The sequence below is a fragment of the Panicum virgatum genome, chromosome 3K, assembly GCF_016808335.1.
Source record: "Panicum virgatum strain AP13 chromosome 3K, P.virgatum_v5, whole genome shotgun sequence".
In the NCBI taxonomy this organism is placed as follows: Eukaryota; Viridiplantae; Streptophyta; class Magnoliopsida; order Poales; family Poaceae; genus Panicum; species Panicum virgatum.
Window position 1 is genome coordinate 28273300 of NC_053138.1, and position 16529 is coordinate 28289828.

Consider the following 16529-nt stretch of genomic DNA (forward strand, 5'->3'; position numbering starts at 1 on the left):
GGCGTATGAGCGCATGTGTTCAGTTGAGCCCATTCCCCGGAGGGTCAGAATTCAGAAATCAGAAGGGGGTGTCGTGGTGGATCCAGCAGCAGGGCTTCAAATGCTTGGTTGGTCACTTGGTCCCCTTGGGTCCATGGATCCCTCTCTCTCCCTCTCTCTAGGCTGGAGAAAATAAATCCGACGACAGTTTACAAGGATTTTTTTAGTCCCTGTCACATTAAAAAAATCTTATCATTTTATAGTATCAAATAAAATCTGTTTATAAATATTTTTTGACAGTTAAGTGCTAATTCGCGAGACGAATCTAATGAGCCTAATTAATTCATAATTTGCTACATTGATGCTACAGTAACCATCCGCTAATCATGAATTAATATATCTCATTAGATTCGTCTCGCAGTTTAGCCCTAGGATTCTGCAGTTAGTTTTATAATTAATTTTTATTTAATACTTCTAAATACTAAAATTCTATATGGTCTAAAGTTTAGTTCTTGAAACCAAACAACACTAGTATACAGTAGTAGAGGAGGGGTGGAGACAGCGGGCAATGCCGACGTGCTGACCATCACCAGTGTCGTCAGACCGATTCTGAACAAGAACGGTTTGATTTTTTTTCTAGAGAGAGATAGAGATGCATGGGGCACTCCAAGACAAGATGGCCGTTTATTATGCCAGGCCTAGTACAGGCGTCAGTGCATGCAGATGATATGGGGAATTGATCGAAATGGTAGCAGTAAGATTCGGGTTCATAAAAGATACAGAGAGACGCGGCCTGTGACCCTGAGCGAGCACTGGACTATCCCGCGATGGCGCGATCTCAACCCGACTCCGACTGATTGTGTGTGTGTGCCGCCAGCCGACCGGCCGCCTGGCTGGCTCACCGGCCCGCGCCAACAAAGCAAAGCGCCAAACCGACCAGGCGCACGCGTGGCGCCCACGAGCTGATCGAGCCCGCCTGGAACGGGGCTGCCGAGAGATGGTGTGCACTCGAAGCTAAAATCATGCGCCGCCCTAGCTACCGGTCCGCACCGCGCACACAACCACCGGACCCAACATGGCCATGCACGCTTCCGCTCCAGCTCGCGGCCAGTGCGCCAGGCCGCCGGGCGGCGCGCCGTACCCGTACGCCATGGCTGGCCAGCAGCAGCTAGCACTCGTACCACAGGAGCCAGCTAGCCGAGTCTTTTATTGCAGATGATGCGTGGGCCCAAGGCCGCTGCATGCAGCGGCAGTGAAGCTGGAGCAGCTGAAGAGCCCCCGGCCGGTAGCGCCTCGGCTCGCTTTCACTCACTCCGCCGCGGTGAGATGAATTGGGGGCGCAGGCGCGCAGCGCAGGCGGCAGCCACCAACCGCTCGCCCCCCTCTGCCGCGTACGGCGGTCGCCCCGCCGGTGTCGGTTAACTGCTCGGCCGGATCGCTCGTCGCTCGACGACGGGCCGGGGCCACCGGCAGCCGGCAATAATTCCGGCGCCGGCCGAACCGCCTGCGCCGCCGCGCCGTGGACGTACACCGCACGCGGACGCGGCGGCGGATCTCTGCACGGACCGGCCCGGCCGGGCCTCGCGGAGGAATCCCACCCGTCCTTTTGGACTCGCCCGCCGACGCGGCCGTGGCCCGTGACGCCGCCGACGCCACTGTTGGCCTGCCAGGACGCAGCGGTGCGGTGCCGGCGGTGGTAGGCAGCATGCAAGGCGCCGCCGAGGCCTAGCGGGAGTACGAGTACCCGCTGCACTGCTCGCGCAGATGGGTCGTCCACGGGTGGTCAGGCGGTCGCTGGCGCCGGCCGGTGCACGTCAGATGCCCACCAGTTTAATACGATTCTTTCCGTGGGGTAGAGTGTTTCATTAGCACCTGCAGGGGAGGGGATTTCGTGCTAATGGAAGCTTCGTCCGCCTCTCACACAGTGTCCATCTTTCACACGGAGCGGTGACTCGAGCGATCATTGGGCATCTTTCCATTTTCCTAACCGAAGAACCCACGACTTCCCCGCAACGTACAAACTAGCCCGCGCACGCCATGCCTCTGCCTCTCCTCTCCAAACGGAACTGAACACGGGCTCACACGAGTGCCACGACACACGCAGCCAAACCGCCTCAGGAACACAATAAAGCGGCCTGGGAATTATTTTTTTTCAAAAAAAAAGATCTCCCGTGACAATGAGAGGGCCAGCATGCATGGGTGCGTCACTAACTCGCCACTGAGCGCGTTGTTTATATATATACTAGTGATTATGCACGTGCCCAGGTTTGAAACTAATTCTATATCAACTCTACGGAGGTACATAATATACTCCATGGTTATAAGAGTTTCACCAAGTGGACAGATCAAGAATATATATGTCAACACCTAATTGACAGATTAACATAATAAAATTAACAATAATAATAGTTCAAGAAAAATATTATACCAAAGCCAACACATGAACTTGGTACAGGAATTTAAAATATGGTTTAATTGATGCAACACCAGAATTTAAAATATGGTCTAAAATGTAGCAAGATCCATTCATATTTCTCACTCAACCTCTGGGTACACCAAAACCTTATTCATTATTAGCCCACCTGCACATGTATCAATATTCACAAATAAGATATATTAATATTGTCATAAATAAATATTTATAGCTGCACGATACTTATTATGACATAAAAGATATTTTATCAGTGAATATGGAGGGGTAAATACTTGTACACAATGGTAGCACAATTGATGCTTGAAGTGCACAATGGAATATTGCACTCTTAAATCGTATGCAAGGTGCTGAAAAATGGAGCAACCTTCTGCTCAATTCGCCTTGACCAGTGTAGATGGCTTGGATGATACTCTTGTTTCCGCAAACCACCTGGACTGCACACCACAGACAACAATTGTGTCCGGCCTTTTCGCTCTTCCTCACCGGGTTCCCTGATACCAGAAAATGTCAATCCCAACTCCACCTAGCAGGGAATACCAAGAAAATACAATACAGGAACCAGTTCCTACTGCTATTGAGTAGCTCGGAGGAGTAGAAATCCTCCCACGACTTCTTCATCACCTTGAAGTCATCGGACGGCGGGATCTCGACTGTCATCCTAAACTTGACTCCCTCCAGGTTGAGCTCGATGCCTTCGAGCTTCTCGACCAGGGAGCTCCGCCACTCAAAGTACTTCTCCTACTGCTTCTCCTCGTCTTGTTCCTCGGTCATCCCATCCGCCTCGCCGTCGCCCTTGCGGGGGCGGAGGAAGGAGAGATCGCGGACGTGGAGGACACCAGAGGCAACAGGCTCCTCGCGCGGAACGCTCGTGCAGCGCCCGGCGGCCTCCTCTTCCTCCTCCCCCTCTCGACCAAGCGTTCGGTGGCGGCTCCCGAGGCCAGCCGCCCCGAGGTCCGGTGGCGGCTCGCTGGCGCCAGGCCGGCCGCCCCCAGATCCACCGGTGGGAACCGCCCTCGAGGACGAAGGCGGCGGGAGGCGAGGCGGAGCGGCTCCGCTAGGATGGGGAGGCGGGAGGGAAGGGGTGATGCGCACAAGGAAAGAGTAAATCGAGGAATCAGCGTTGCCAGCGGCGGCGGGAGGCGATCCCCGCTCCGTGCGGCAGAGCCCGTGGCAGCGCATCGGCGCTCTTCCTTGGGCCGGAGTAGAACGCCCGCCGGAATCCAGGAATTTTTTCACGCGTCACGGCCTCACACGGCGGCGCACGGCAGGGGTGGAAAGCACCTTTTGGCTTTTGTGCGCTATGCCATTCCCATTCCTTCCTTTGGCGTCCGGCGTGCGTAGTGGAATGGCGTGCGCGCGCGCGCGTGGTGGTGCACTGTGCGGCGCCAGCCAGGAGGAGGTTTTGCCTGGGGGCAGGCCGGGACGGCGCCGGCATCGTCGCGTGCCGCGGGCGGAGGCGGGCTCGCGCGCACGGGCTGGATGGTGGATGCGACCGCGGCGGCACCGAGCCGTTTTCCGCTGACCGGACGTGTCCGCGCCTCCTGTTGGTTTCTGTGCAATGGCATGACCTGGGGCAGGGACCTCTTGGATACTGGTTTTGCCATATTCGCAGCTAGCGTGTGGTCGCTGTCGCCCGGTTTTGCGATTGATGGTAAGTTGCCTCGATGGGCAGTTAAATGGATGAAGAGTCAAGAGTGGGAGTTGCGTGCTACCATCTAGCAGTGGCGAAGCTATATTCAAGTTAGGGGGTGCATCTAATTTTCAAAACCAGTGATTAGAAACAAATTTTTACCATATAAATAGCTCAAATTTATATATCTACAAGCATCGTGTTCGGCTGGTGCACCAGCCTCCAGCCATACAGTATTTCTCTCTCACATCGCTCCAGCACTAGTCTACAGCCACCAGCTAGGTAACAGTGTTTTTCTCTCATACCACTCCAACTCCAGCCTACCGAACGCAATAAAGGTAGCTGCACTCCCCTTCAGTTTTATCCAGCTTGGCCCCTGCCATCTAGCAAGGTGAAATCACTGCGCCTGCTGAATTGGAAGCGGTTGTCTAATAGGAAAATTGTCAGTCCCGACAGCACATGCCACATGGTTTTTAAGCTTCCTTTTCATGGACATGCGCTTCACTGTTTGTGAGTGTTTGTGTTTGTGCTTGTTTAGTTGTTTCCTCTTTTTTATTCATTCCGGTAACAACGGACTAGTCAATCCGAATGATGATTTTATCAACAAAGCTTATCGCAGCATCGCCAGTCCAGCTTGCCTCTAAGATAGTGTCAATGCATGCGAAGCTTTTTTTTCAACATCGTAGTAGGTTGCCTCTAACAAACAATTCTGGTGGATCTGATTTAGCAAGCAACAAGTGCCAATAATTGGGAGACATGTATATAGTAGAATATGCATGTCGTGTTGATGAATAGTGTTGTGGGAGAAATCGTACATGCTCATGCTGCAACATGTATGCTGGCATGCCGCAACAGAATTTGATTAGAATAAATGTGGAAGCAATGTTTGGTAGGACTCCGTCTCCTTTTAAATGGTTCTGGCTTTGGTTTCAATGGCGAAGAAGATTTTTTTTTATGGAGCTGAAACCATTCGAAGAAAACATTTGGCCAAATGTTCTTTTTGTGGCAATGCGGGTGATTTTAGAGACAATTGATGCCTAAGAGGGAGGAGAAGCCCACTTTAAACTAACTTTTTTATGATAATAGTTGCACTAGTTGCATTTTCTTAGTTCTTCATTGAAAATTGTTGATATCCTTGATGTCATCCTTTAGTACAATTTACCATAAGAGAAGTGGTCATTTGGATACAGTTCGAATATTTATGGAATGAACACATTCTGTCACATGTGGATTTATAATTTTGTAATGTAGTTTTCACATTGCCAAAATCTTCAATCATACTAAACCCACTGGTAACTCTTGTCATATTGTGAGAGTAATATGATAGTAGTGAAACATGTCCAATGTAACCAATCTTGATGGTAACACTTGGCATGTAGAAAATCACGATACCATTTTTGAATTGAGTTATTATGACTACAAACTACAATATCATTGCAAATTCTAAGTAGGCGTGAACCAAATTATGTCTTGTTTGTAATGTGAATAACGATATCATTATTGATGTTTAGGTTTTGCATGGCTATTTAAACCGCAATCGTTCCTTGGTGAAGTTAACTCGCTCCTAAATGCTGAAGTTAAATCATAGTGAAGCCCATCTCAATAAAAACTTGTATGTCAATGTGTGGCTCAACTCAACTTGAATTGAGGAAACATGGGAGTACCAATGCAATTGATGTTTAATTTAATTAGACCTTTGCCACAACCTCATAAATATATAACCAATAAATAAAAAATAGATGCCTCGGACAAAATTCACTTTAATACCATAAATACATTGAAAAAATGCCAAGGAAACATTACACACAAACTATATTAGTTGGTAGTACCTTGGTTAGGCCTTCTAAAGTAGTGCAACTAAATATAACAATGTAAAAAATTGAATTTGATCATCGCTAGTAAATCTTCACTGGGCAGCCTTTGGCTGTAACAAAAGTTGTGATGTGAACACTCTTGGGTCAAATCTAGTGAACAAGAGATACATATCTTACATGACAACCAGTATGATTTAGGAATGTGAAGAAAAGTAGTGTGCAAAAATATTACAAGAGAAATTTTTAACAAAAAATGTAGATAAATCACCATATTAAAAAATGAGACACCCATAATTTTCACTTGGACTAGTTGAATCTCTCCGGCTCGACCTTAAGTGTGTAAATAATGTTTTCATAGTTCATACATATGTCCCTTAAAACATAAATGATTTATAAGTATTATGAGCCAAGAAGAAATTTTGAACAATTTTCGAGAAATGGTCTATCCACTGTATCTTTAGGTAGCTATATGGTTGCTATCTTGCATCTTTTACACTGACGTACTATAGAAAGAAAAAATATCTTACAGGGAAACCACTATGATAATATATTAACATGTGAAGAGAAAATGATATAAAAGAAAAGTAAAGAAATATATATTTACTGAAATACATCTTAGACTCTATTCCATAGAGATTTTTCCAGATTCTGAAGGAAAACATGATCATGGAATCGATGTCAATTTTGTTTGCTCATGGTCCAACTCGAGAAATAGGTATAAATATTCTTTTCATAATTTAGAATAGAAGATGAAAACAATCTTGAACAATAAAAACTTACCAATATTTGAATAATGAAATGCTAACTTGCGGGCTCCTTTTTCAGGCTTCAGTCCGTTATTTTCTTTATTAAAAAGAATCCGGTATTAAGATCAGAAAACAAAAAGAATCCGGTATTGCGGGTTGGACTTTCTCAGGCCCAGCCCGAAGCCGACCCGGGCCGGTGTGAGAAGCTTGTATTTGTATGGTAGAGTGCGGGCAACCCATTTCTCAAGACCATACTGTTTTGACCGGTTGGGAGCCGCACGGATTAGCTGCAGACAGCGGCGGGGAGGAAGGCGAAGGGGAAGTCCAATTAGCACCCGAGGGCGCACATATAATCAACGTCATCAAACACACCCTGTTCCCCCTTGTCCTCCATGTGAGTTGTGAGCCGCGTGCTCTGTATTCTTCCTCTTCATTTCCTCCACCGCCGCCCACCTCTTCCCCTCCCCTCCCCGACTCCAACTCCACCCCCATGAATACGATCGCGAGCAGCTGCTAGCATCACCCCCCAACCTCCACTTCGCCACTACCTCCCCGCCATTCTATCCCACCAGCTGTGGGCGTATATAGCCGGCGCCCAATTCGACCCCGTGGGGGTGTGTGGGTGTGAGGTCAGCTGTTTTAGCCTCAGCGCGCCGCGGCGTGGCAGCGAGGAAAACGAGCAAGGAGAGCACGGCGGCGTAGCATGCGGCGGTGAGAGGGAGGGAGGGAGGAGGAGCGAGGGAGCCGGGAGAGCGAGAGCGCGGAGGATGATGCAGCTGCCGCAGCAGCACAAGCCCAGCAAGCCCTCCGCCGCCCCCTCCTGCTGCTCGTCGTGGATCCGGAGGTCCCCGCCGCTGTCCCCGCCGCACAAGAGGCCCGGTAGCGGCGGGAGGAGCCGGTACGCCTGCCGCCTCGTGCCCCTGCTCGTGCTCACCGTCTACAGCGTCGTCACCGTGCTCCGCATCCCCAGCTCCTCCCTCGTCGTCACCGCCGATTCAGGTAACCCCGGGGGTCTCCCGACCCGAATCCTCCCCTGCTCTCGCCGCCGCGGGTTGCTGGATTGCTCGCTCGCTTCTCCCCGTCCTCCTTCTGTTCTGTCCGCGCGCGCTGAAAATGGCGACCCGGTCCTCTGCAGAGCGCGTGGAGCGGCGGGAGGACCTGGAGGCGCTCAAGACCCACCTGCCGTCCAACCAGAACAGCCTCGAGGCCCGCGAGGAGACGCGGTCCGTCGCCTCCCTCCCCTGCTCCGCCTTCATCAACGGTGAGCCGCTCAGTTCGGTTGGGGATCAGCTTGCCATCAGCTTCAGCTTCCGCTTCAGTGGAATAATGGAATCCAATTGAATCGGATTGCAGGTGAGGCCGGGTATGGCGAGGAGGGCGTGCTGTGCTGCGACCGGAGCCACTACCGGAGCGACGTGTGCTACCTCCGCGGCGACGTGCGCACGGACCCGTCCACCTCGTCGGTGCTCCTGTACAACGCGCCCCGCGGGAGCTCCCCGGAGAAGGTCCGGCCGTACACGCGCAAGTTCGAGGGCAGCATCATGAGCACCATCGACGAGGTGACCATCCTGCCGGTGGCGGGCCCCTACAACGCGAGCGCCAGCGCGGGCGGCGGCGGCACCCTGCGGCGGCGGTGCGACGTGCGGCACCCGCGCGGCGTGCCGGCGGTGGTGTTCTCGACGGGCGGGTACACGGGGAACGTGTACCACGAGTTCAGCGACGGGCTGATCCCGCTCTTCATCACGGCGCAGCGGTTCGCCGGCGAGGTGGTGTTCGTGGTGCTCGAGTACCACTACTGGTGGCTGGGCCGCTACGGCGCCGTCCTGGAGCGGCTCACCAACTACAAGGTGGTGGACTTCCGCTACGACCGCCGCGTCCACTGCTTCGACGAGATGATCGTCGGGCTCCGCATCCACGGCGAGCTCGTCGTCGACCCCAAGCTCACGCCCAACGGTACGTTCCCCCGCCCCAATTGCTCCCCAATTCCTCTTGCGAATTGCAATTCGATCCGCCCATTTTGCACATCACATCAGCTGCTGATCGCATCGCATTCATTCTCCGCGTTGCGATGTCAATTTTTGTTAGTTGATTCTCGTTAGGAGGATTCTGGGATCCACCGGCTAATTACCGGTCAGCTCCCTGCTTAGCTTCCCAGTGAAGAGAAGGGGAGTGGTAAAAAGGCGTGTGAAAATCCGCGCGCCTCGGTTGAGATCCGTGCCGGGCTAATAACGCCGGTCGGGGAGAGGAAATCATTTGCCCCTACACCTCGTGGCTCGCCGAGCTTAGCCACCCCTCCTTCCCCAATTAGCGCCGCCATGTCCTAACCATTCCTTCCTCTCCACCCCTCCTGTTCGGCAGTGGAGAAGTGGTTGCAGCGGCGGTACGACCAGTTCGTTAGGGTTGTTAGAGGAGAGGGGGACGGTAGATTGCTGCTGACGCATCCGGCGCCCAAACTCCTCCGCTGCAATGCAATGGTGGCACCAAACCGGGCGGCCACCTCTTCTCCCGCTCCACGCGATCCGTCACCTTGCCTTTCTGCTCTCGCCCTGCTGCGGCCTGCGCTGTTCCTTCAATCCTTCGCAAGCGATCGCGACAGCCCCGGGCCGGCGTTCCGTCAGCGCGGCACGCCCCCGCCCGCACGGGCGCGTCGCGTACGGGCGTCACCGGTCGGGCTGCCTGCCCCCCTCGCGTCGCGCTCGTGCGCCCCGCATCCCATGCCGCTCTGCGCCGGGCACGGCGCACGTTTCTGGCCCCGCGAGTTCGGCGCCCTCCCTCTGTTCTCTTCTTAACTAACGGGCAGCATGGGGCCAGCCCAACCGCAACAGAGAGAGAGAGGCAGAGAGCGAGAGGGAAGGAGGAGCATTTGCGGCACGGCGAAAAGGCATCGTCGGGTGAGGGAAAAGGAGAACGGAAGGAGAGGCGAAGCACGACGGGGTGGGTGGGTCGCGTCGCGCGGGAATCTTGCGGCGGCCGATCATGAGCGCGGGATAATGGCGGGGATCATTGCGAAAGGGCGGCTTTCGCAAAAGCGTTGGTGCGAAAAGCCATAGCAGACGCTGACGAGAGGAGAGGATGCCCGCGACGCTGACGCCCCCGTCGTGGCCGGGGGATCGATCCGGCGGACAAGCCACTCCCGGCAGCGTGCTCCTCCTACCGCCCGCCCCTACTGCCGTTTTCGTGCGTGGACTCGGCGGCACCGGGCCACTGGGGCACAACTGGAACGGCCGCGCGTCGTGCGCCACCACTCGGAGAGCAGTAGCATTACTTTCTACTTGCCCTAGTGCTCTACCAGTAACTTAACGGGATGGATCATGGATGCATTTTGATAGGATGAGGATAACAACCGTAATCCGGAACTAGCGTTTGGATTTTTGAAACTGCCGCACTTAACTCGGTGGAACGGCAGGGGATTTAGTAACGGATCCACGAACTTTATTTAGGTCAGGTTTGCGCATCGACTAGTTAATGGGGTTCGTAGGAAGGAATTATGCTAGGGGGGGGGGGGGGGGGGTCACGAAAGTGTACCCGCCGCCTCCATGCGCGCCTGGGCTCTCAGCCTCTCTCACGCACAATCTTTTTTTTTTTGAAAGGAAACTCTCACGCACAACCCCCCCAGCCGGTTGCAGACACAGTCCAATTTGCTCTGGCCGACCCGAGTTATTTACAAGGCGTTCGCGTCCATTTATGGCCCGTCGTACCGGCGGTCGCAGCAATAAACGAGACGCACGCCGCCGCTGCGGCGCCGGACCTCGGAGAATGATGCTTCGCCAGGAGCAGTAAACTACCGGTGCCCCGACACGGCGAGGCACGCGCGCCATTGCAGCACGTTACCCTCGCAGGCTGCAGCGCGCGGTCGATTATACTAGTATATAACAATTAACAATAGGCTAATGGCTTGGCGGCAGCGAGCTCTGGGCAGGGGGCGAGGCGAGCCGCGGCATGTGCTTCGAATTGTTTTGAAATCGACCGGACCGGGCCTGTAGGGCTTGGCGGCTTGCTTAGGCCCTGCCGGCCTTGCCTGTGCGAGAGAATCGTCTCACCGGGTGCTACATGTCGGGGGCAAAGGCAAGCTGTACCTCCGCATTGCGGAAAATAACAACCGGCGCGTCTAAATTAGACCGGGTGCTGCTCATAAAATACAGCAACATGGGCGTTTGTGATCCGTGCGAGACTTTTTTTTTTGTTTAGAATAGTTTTTACGGCCACATCCACATGATGACATGCCCTTGCCCTCTTTAGGTAGCTGTCCGGTTCCAGCGCCCCAGCGGTTCGTGCCTGTACCTTTTTGTGGTGAAGTAGAAGCTACTAGCTAGCTGCACGAAGCATGAGCGACGCCCCGTACAGCGATGGCATCTCTGTCCTTTTTTTTTTACCTTCGTTAATTATCACCATCTGTAGCTCGCTGATTGTGACCAGGACTGTTGTCTAAGCCCTCATGCCGATCGACTTCCCGCCGTGACAGCACGGCGCTACATACAGCGCCGTGCGTGCCACCTACACGGAATCGTCGGAACATTAGTGTTGCCTAGTACATTTTTGCCGGATCGGAATAGCTAGCGAGCATGAGTGGCCCCTGGCGGCTCTAAGTAGTCGTGATCAGCTTTGGTTTTGTGTCTGAATGACTCGATGGACTCGAGCATCTAAACCGTCGGAGGGGACACCGTGTAGCGAGACACCAAGCTTTGTCCGCTCCCGGCGCTGTGCGTAGCCGCGGAAGAATCTGTATGTAGGAGAGATACACGTATGCCGAAACGCTGGGTCCTCCTCAGAATTTAGGTACGAGCCTTCCATTCCATGAGGTGATAAGAGGATAGTGTACGTGCCCGGAGCTCGACTAGGACGTGTAAGGACTCGGGTAGCTGGGGCTGCCAGCTCCGGTGCGCCCTCGCTCGCTCGCTGATGAAGGAAAGCGCTAAGGCTCGCGTCCTAATCGTGCCAGCGGACTCGCTGCCGCCTGCTGATGCGTGGATGGATGCTCGGGGTTGGATGGACATTGTCAGCAAGCATTGCACTCGGCAGCAGGCTGGTGCCACATTACTGTCAGGCGAGAGCGGGCGCGGGGGAATGGAATGGAAGAGAGATCTTTAGTCTTGACAGGCCCCTGCGCGATGGCGCGATGCGTGCTGGCGTGGGCGGCCAGGGGAGAGGTAGGGTGACCAGACTTTTCCTGGGACCATGCGACTTGGATTGCAGGCTGGAAAAAACAACAAATGTAGAGAGGGACAGAGACGGCTACTTAACAAGACCATCGCGCAGCGACTTTTGCGACGAGCCGTCATCCTTCCTCACCTTCTCCACGGGGATGGCTGAGGCTACAACATGCTTTTCGTGCAGTGAGTGACGGGTGCATGCCTGATCAGCCCTTAGTCGGTCACTGAGCTGTGGGGGGTGCCAGACACCCTGAAAGTTTACTAGCACTGGCGCTACAAGAAACCATGTCCGGAAGTAGAACGATACGTGAGTTCTGTTTCTGGACGACGTACTACTACAGCGAGGACCGAGCTGGTGAGAGTGACACGCTGCTGCGTAACGTGCTCAGCTGGGTTTCTGGGTTTAGTTATTATTAGCACTACTACTCTGCTTGCTGCTCTCGGAGTGAAAGCTTAGTGTTTGTCATGAATGAATGCACTTGATTAGTCACGTTTAGTAAGTGAAGTGTTTTGATAGCTAGCCTAGGACTCCACTAATAAAGGAACAAAATGTACAAGTAGCAGAAACAGAGCACGTGCTTGTGTTGCGCGACTAGCAGGGATGGAGTTGAATTGGCAAAAGTTGGACCCGTGGGTTAAGAAGAAAATGACACGGTCTTATTAGCCGTTAGCCCAAAAGTAAATGCCGATGCCCCCAGATTGACCTAACCCTAGATCTCTTTGGCAATGAAAGAGGCTGGGAACTTGTGATTGCCACAGAAAAAGGTCACCAAACTACCGAAAAACGCTAGGCAAAGCAAAAAAGTGCCCTCCCCAAAAGGGTAAAAGAGGGCATGAGAGAGGCGAGCGGCTGATAGAGTAATAAAATGGCCTCACAGGCTCACACTCTCAAAGCACACTTCTTCAATTACGGCCAGTGTGTCGGTGGGCTTGAGTCGGCAGCAAATTTGGTGAGCTCGCTCTGATCTAACCAATAATACGGGGCAGCTTTTGCTACATTTATCTACCCATAGATCCTCTCTCTTGTGCCTTAGTAGTACTGCTAATCAACCGTCATGTCTAAGAATGGCACCGCTGATTCACCACGTCCTGCATTGACAATTACTGGGATTGTTGCTCTAGAAATGTCGTCCCAGGAATCATAGAAAGTATAACATGATCAAACTCTAGTAAACGTACTCTGTCTGCCGAATCTGTAAGATGTGGGTGATACGGAGTAATATTTGCGCGCATTGCTGAACAAGAAATGGGTACGGGCGGGGCAAAAAATAGCATTTGGCTGACTTAGTCTGGTCACCGACATGGTCTCGGGGGAAACCTAGCGCTGACTTTGGGCGATCATATATTCATACTGGAACCTTGAAATCATCGATTGTTGCTGAACGCTGACAGAGTCACTGCCCCGCTTGGGGAAAGTCCCGCCCACCCTGTACTTCTAGTAGTATTTGGTGTTTGGTACGTCGACAAAATTCGGTTCATTGGTTGGTTACTTGGTTCCTGCTAGTGTTAACAACCCCCTTGTCCTCCTCCCTCGTCTCCCTGTTGGAAGCCCCTCTCTTGAAACCATCACGTGTCGTCCGGACGGGCGGGGCCCTCGTTTGGGACTTTTCTGAAACCACCGCACCAATCAGGATCAAATCTAGTTCTCGCATTGCTTCCTACTAGTTCATTGGTTGGTGGCAATATAGTCGCATGTTAGGGCTAGAAGCGCGGGCCCGCCGCGTCCGAGGGAGGACGGACCAGCGCGGGGGCGGACCACAGCGCTGCCGGATCGCGGGTTTTTGCCGCTCCTCGCTGATCTGACCCGTGCCGGGCGGTGTCGTGGACCGGTGGTGAGCGAGGCGAGGCGAGGCGATTGATGATGATGATGCGCGCGCGGCCGGGGGACGCGACGGGTTCCGGCCCGATCGGCCGCGGCCGCTGCTCGTGCGGCGGGAGTCTGGTGGCAATTATTGCCGCTCTGGTGGCTCACGGGCTCCTCCTCGGTGGCTTGGTGGTGGTTGGGAGCGACCAGGCGAGTCGCTTTGCGTCATGCTGAAGCGAACCTGCATGACCGTACCCTTTTCGAGATCTCATGTCCCGGGCTCGAAGTAGGATGATCTAGGCATGACGGTCGTCGGCGGCAGTAGTGGTAGTAGGATTTCTGGATGTGTGCCATGCCGTCGCCGAGCACGGCTCGTACGAATGGGCAAACGGCTATACGCCGGTGATGGTTCGTGTTAGATTGATTCGTCGCTTGCGTGGGTCCTTGTCAATTTTCATGCTTCCCCAACGGTCGTGACTCCGGCCATTCTGAAAGTTGCAAACGTCCAAAAATAAAATTGCGAATTAATTAACTTGCATTTTCTTTTGAATTAACACTCGACTTCATTGATTCGACGTACTGCACGCACGGGAACGCTAGCTGAAGTTTTGCTGTTAAGCTAACTCGAAATGCTGCTGCTGATGGTACGCGCAGGCAAGAGCATCAAGGATTTCCAGGTGCTGCTGCACCAGGGCTACAGCCGGGCGGCGTCGTCCTCGGCGTCGCCGCCGGTGCCGCTCCCCCTGGCGCCGCCGTCCCGGCCGTGCCCTCGCCCGGCCAAGCCGAAGCTGCTCATCTTCATCCGCAAGCAGAACCGCGTGCTGCTCAACCTCCCGCACGTTGTGACGGCCTGCCGCCGCGCCGGGTTCGCGCCGCACGTGATGAACCTTCGGCGGCAGACCCCGCTCCCCGCCATCCACGCGGCGCTGGCCTCGGCCGACGCCATGGTGGCCGTGCACGGCGCGGCGGTGACCCACTTCCTGTTCATGCGCCCGGGGTCCGTGCTGCTCCAGATCGTGCCCGTGGGGCTCGACTGGGCCGCCGACGCCTTCTACGGCAAGCCCGCGCAGCAGCTCGGGCTGGAGTACCTCGAGTACAAGGTGGCGCCCGAGGAGAGCTCGCTGGCCGCCGAGTACGGGCTCAACAGCACCGTGGTGCGGGACCCCTCCGTGATCAGCAGCCGCGGCTGGTGGGAGATGAAGAAGGTGTACATGGACCGCCAGAACGTCACCGTCAACATCAAGCGCTTCGGCGAGCTGCTCAAGGCGGCGCGGACGCACCTCAGGAACACCACGGCGTGCGCCAAGGCCGCCGGCGCCGGCGCCGCCGCGGCACTGAGGTAGAAGATGCTAACTGAGCTTGGTTAGGTGTTAATTACTTTAGTCACACTTTGTCAATTTCTTTGTGTTTTTTATTTTCTTTTTGGTTGGGGGAGAGGGGAGGCGGGACGAGGAGGAGATGAGATGAGATCCTGTAAATATGATTGGGTTGGTTCTTCTTGGTCGAGCGAGATTGGTAGGGATCAATCGCCTCCGTGCACAGTGCATTCGTTGAGTTCGTCGTGGTGTTATTAGAGATAAGAGGAGGAATAATTTATGGTAGAGGTGGGCTCTATCTCAGGGGACGGCTTCTTCTTCACAGTGCAGTAGGTCAGGAGTTTCAGCTCTTCTTACTTTCTTTCTCTTTTTTTTCTTTCCTTTTTTTTCCTTTGTCCTTTTTGTTTTATTTTCTTCTCATTCTTTGGGTGTCCAGATGATGTACAAGGAACTACATTCTGTAACAAAGAGCAATAGAAATCCAGACTTTCTTTTACCGGGCGTAGAGTGCCATCTCACTTCCAGCATGGTGACACGAATCAGAAAAAGGCGGCACGAAACTACACATTGCAGCACTCGTGGACCCATTTGATGCAAAAAAAGAGAAAGGAAAAGAACACATGCAGACTAGATGATGGCTACAACTCTAATTTGTCCACTTGTGTCTTTTCACCGTCGTGAACACCGAGGCTCTCAGCTCACCCCACCTCACTGCTCCCACAGCGCAGCCGTGAGCTCTGAGCTGTCTCTCCAAGGGCACACGCGGCAGCCATGCTGCCGACGGGAAAGGCATGGCGCTGGCGCCACGTGCTCCCCGTGTTCACGGCAACGGTTGAAGTGAGAAAGGGTGTGCCGGTGGCGAGGAGTGGAGGCCGAGAGGGGAGGATTTGACCTGACAGCCATACGACCGTTGGCACCCGGAGGCCGCCGGGGGCCTGTCTGGGATGCTCGTGTCTCCGTGGTGTCGGAGTGGACTGTCGGTGGCGACTGGTGAGTGTCGTGCAGTTTGGGCTGGGACTCCCTAGGCCCTCTAGCTGCACGAAATGATTTTGGCCATCAACAGATCGCGCTTCATGGTACGGTGGAACTCTTGAACAATGTCGGTCAACCTGTACCCCGTGAAGCAGATGATGATGCTCAGCAGAGGGTGGAATTCGCCACTGTTACACATCTCCATCAGTTTCCTCCACGCCGTTTAATCATGGAAAATTAAGCTCCTTGCAACTTGCAACACCAAGCTAGTACAATTAAACCCCCCGACCAAGTCACACGTTTCCACAACGCGTTCCTCGAGCACCTCCTTTTGACTTGCGTCGATCTACAAACCTCGAAAAAAAAATTGAGATCATGACTACTTTACTCCAGCTGGTGCTCCATAGTACGTACTAGTACTAATACTGTCTTTATGATGATACTAACCCCAGGGCACATCAAGTACACGGATGTAATCATGTAGCGACATAGTCCTTGAGGTCCCCCTCTACGGCTCGACCCCAACAACACTAGCTGAACCCGTTCACAGTCACAGGCTAGGCCGCCATGGCCTCGTCATGTTTTTTTTTTTGAAAGCACCCAAGAGCACTAGAGAGTTATGTAAGACTAGTTGAATGCCCGTGCGTTGCTACGGGTGACAAAAAAAATTCATAAGAATTTAGA

General features: G+C 53.5%; 1 protein-coding gene and 1 long non-coding RNA gene across 2 annotated transcripts; one reads left to right on the top strand and one right to left on the bottom strand.

Annotated features, from left to right (window-relative positions):
- Window positions 1–2255: 2255 nt before the first annotated feature.
- Window positions 2256–3772, bottom strand: LOC120701378. The gene is made up of 3 exons (XR_005686070.1): window positions 2983–3772; window positions 2686–2904; window positions 2256–2561 (listed from the first exon to the last, which is right to left on the bottom strand). It is a non-coding gene; the product is annotated as an uncharacterized LOC120701378 (long non-coding RNA).
- A 3168-nt stretch (window positions 3773–6940) lies between these two features.
- LOC120698818 (xylan glycosyltransferase MUCI21-like) lies at window positions 6941–15369 on the top strand. The gene is made up of 4 exons (XM_039982562.1): window positions 6941–7602; window positions 7739–7864; window positions 7957–8556; window positions 14212–15369. Exons 1-4 carry the CDS (start codon window positions 7371–7373, stop codon window positions 14898–14900), a joined length of 1647 nt encoding a protein of 548 aa, XP_039838496.1. The 5' UTR covers window positions 6941–7370; the 3' UTR covers window positions 14901–15369.
- The last annotated feature ends 1160 nt before the right edge of the window (window positions 15370–16529 follow it).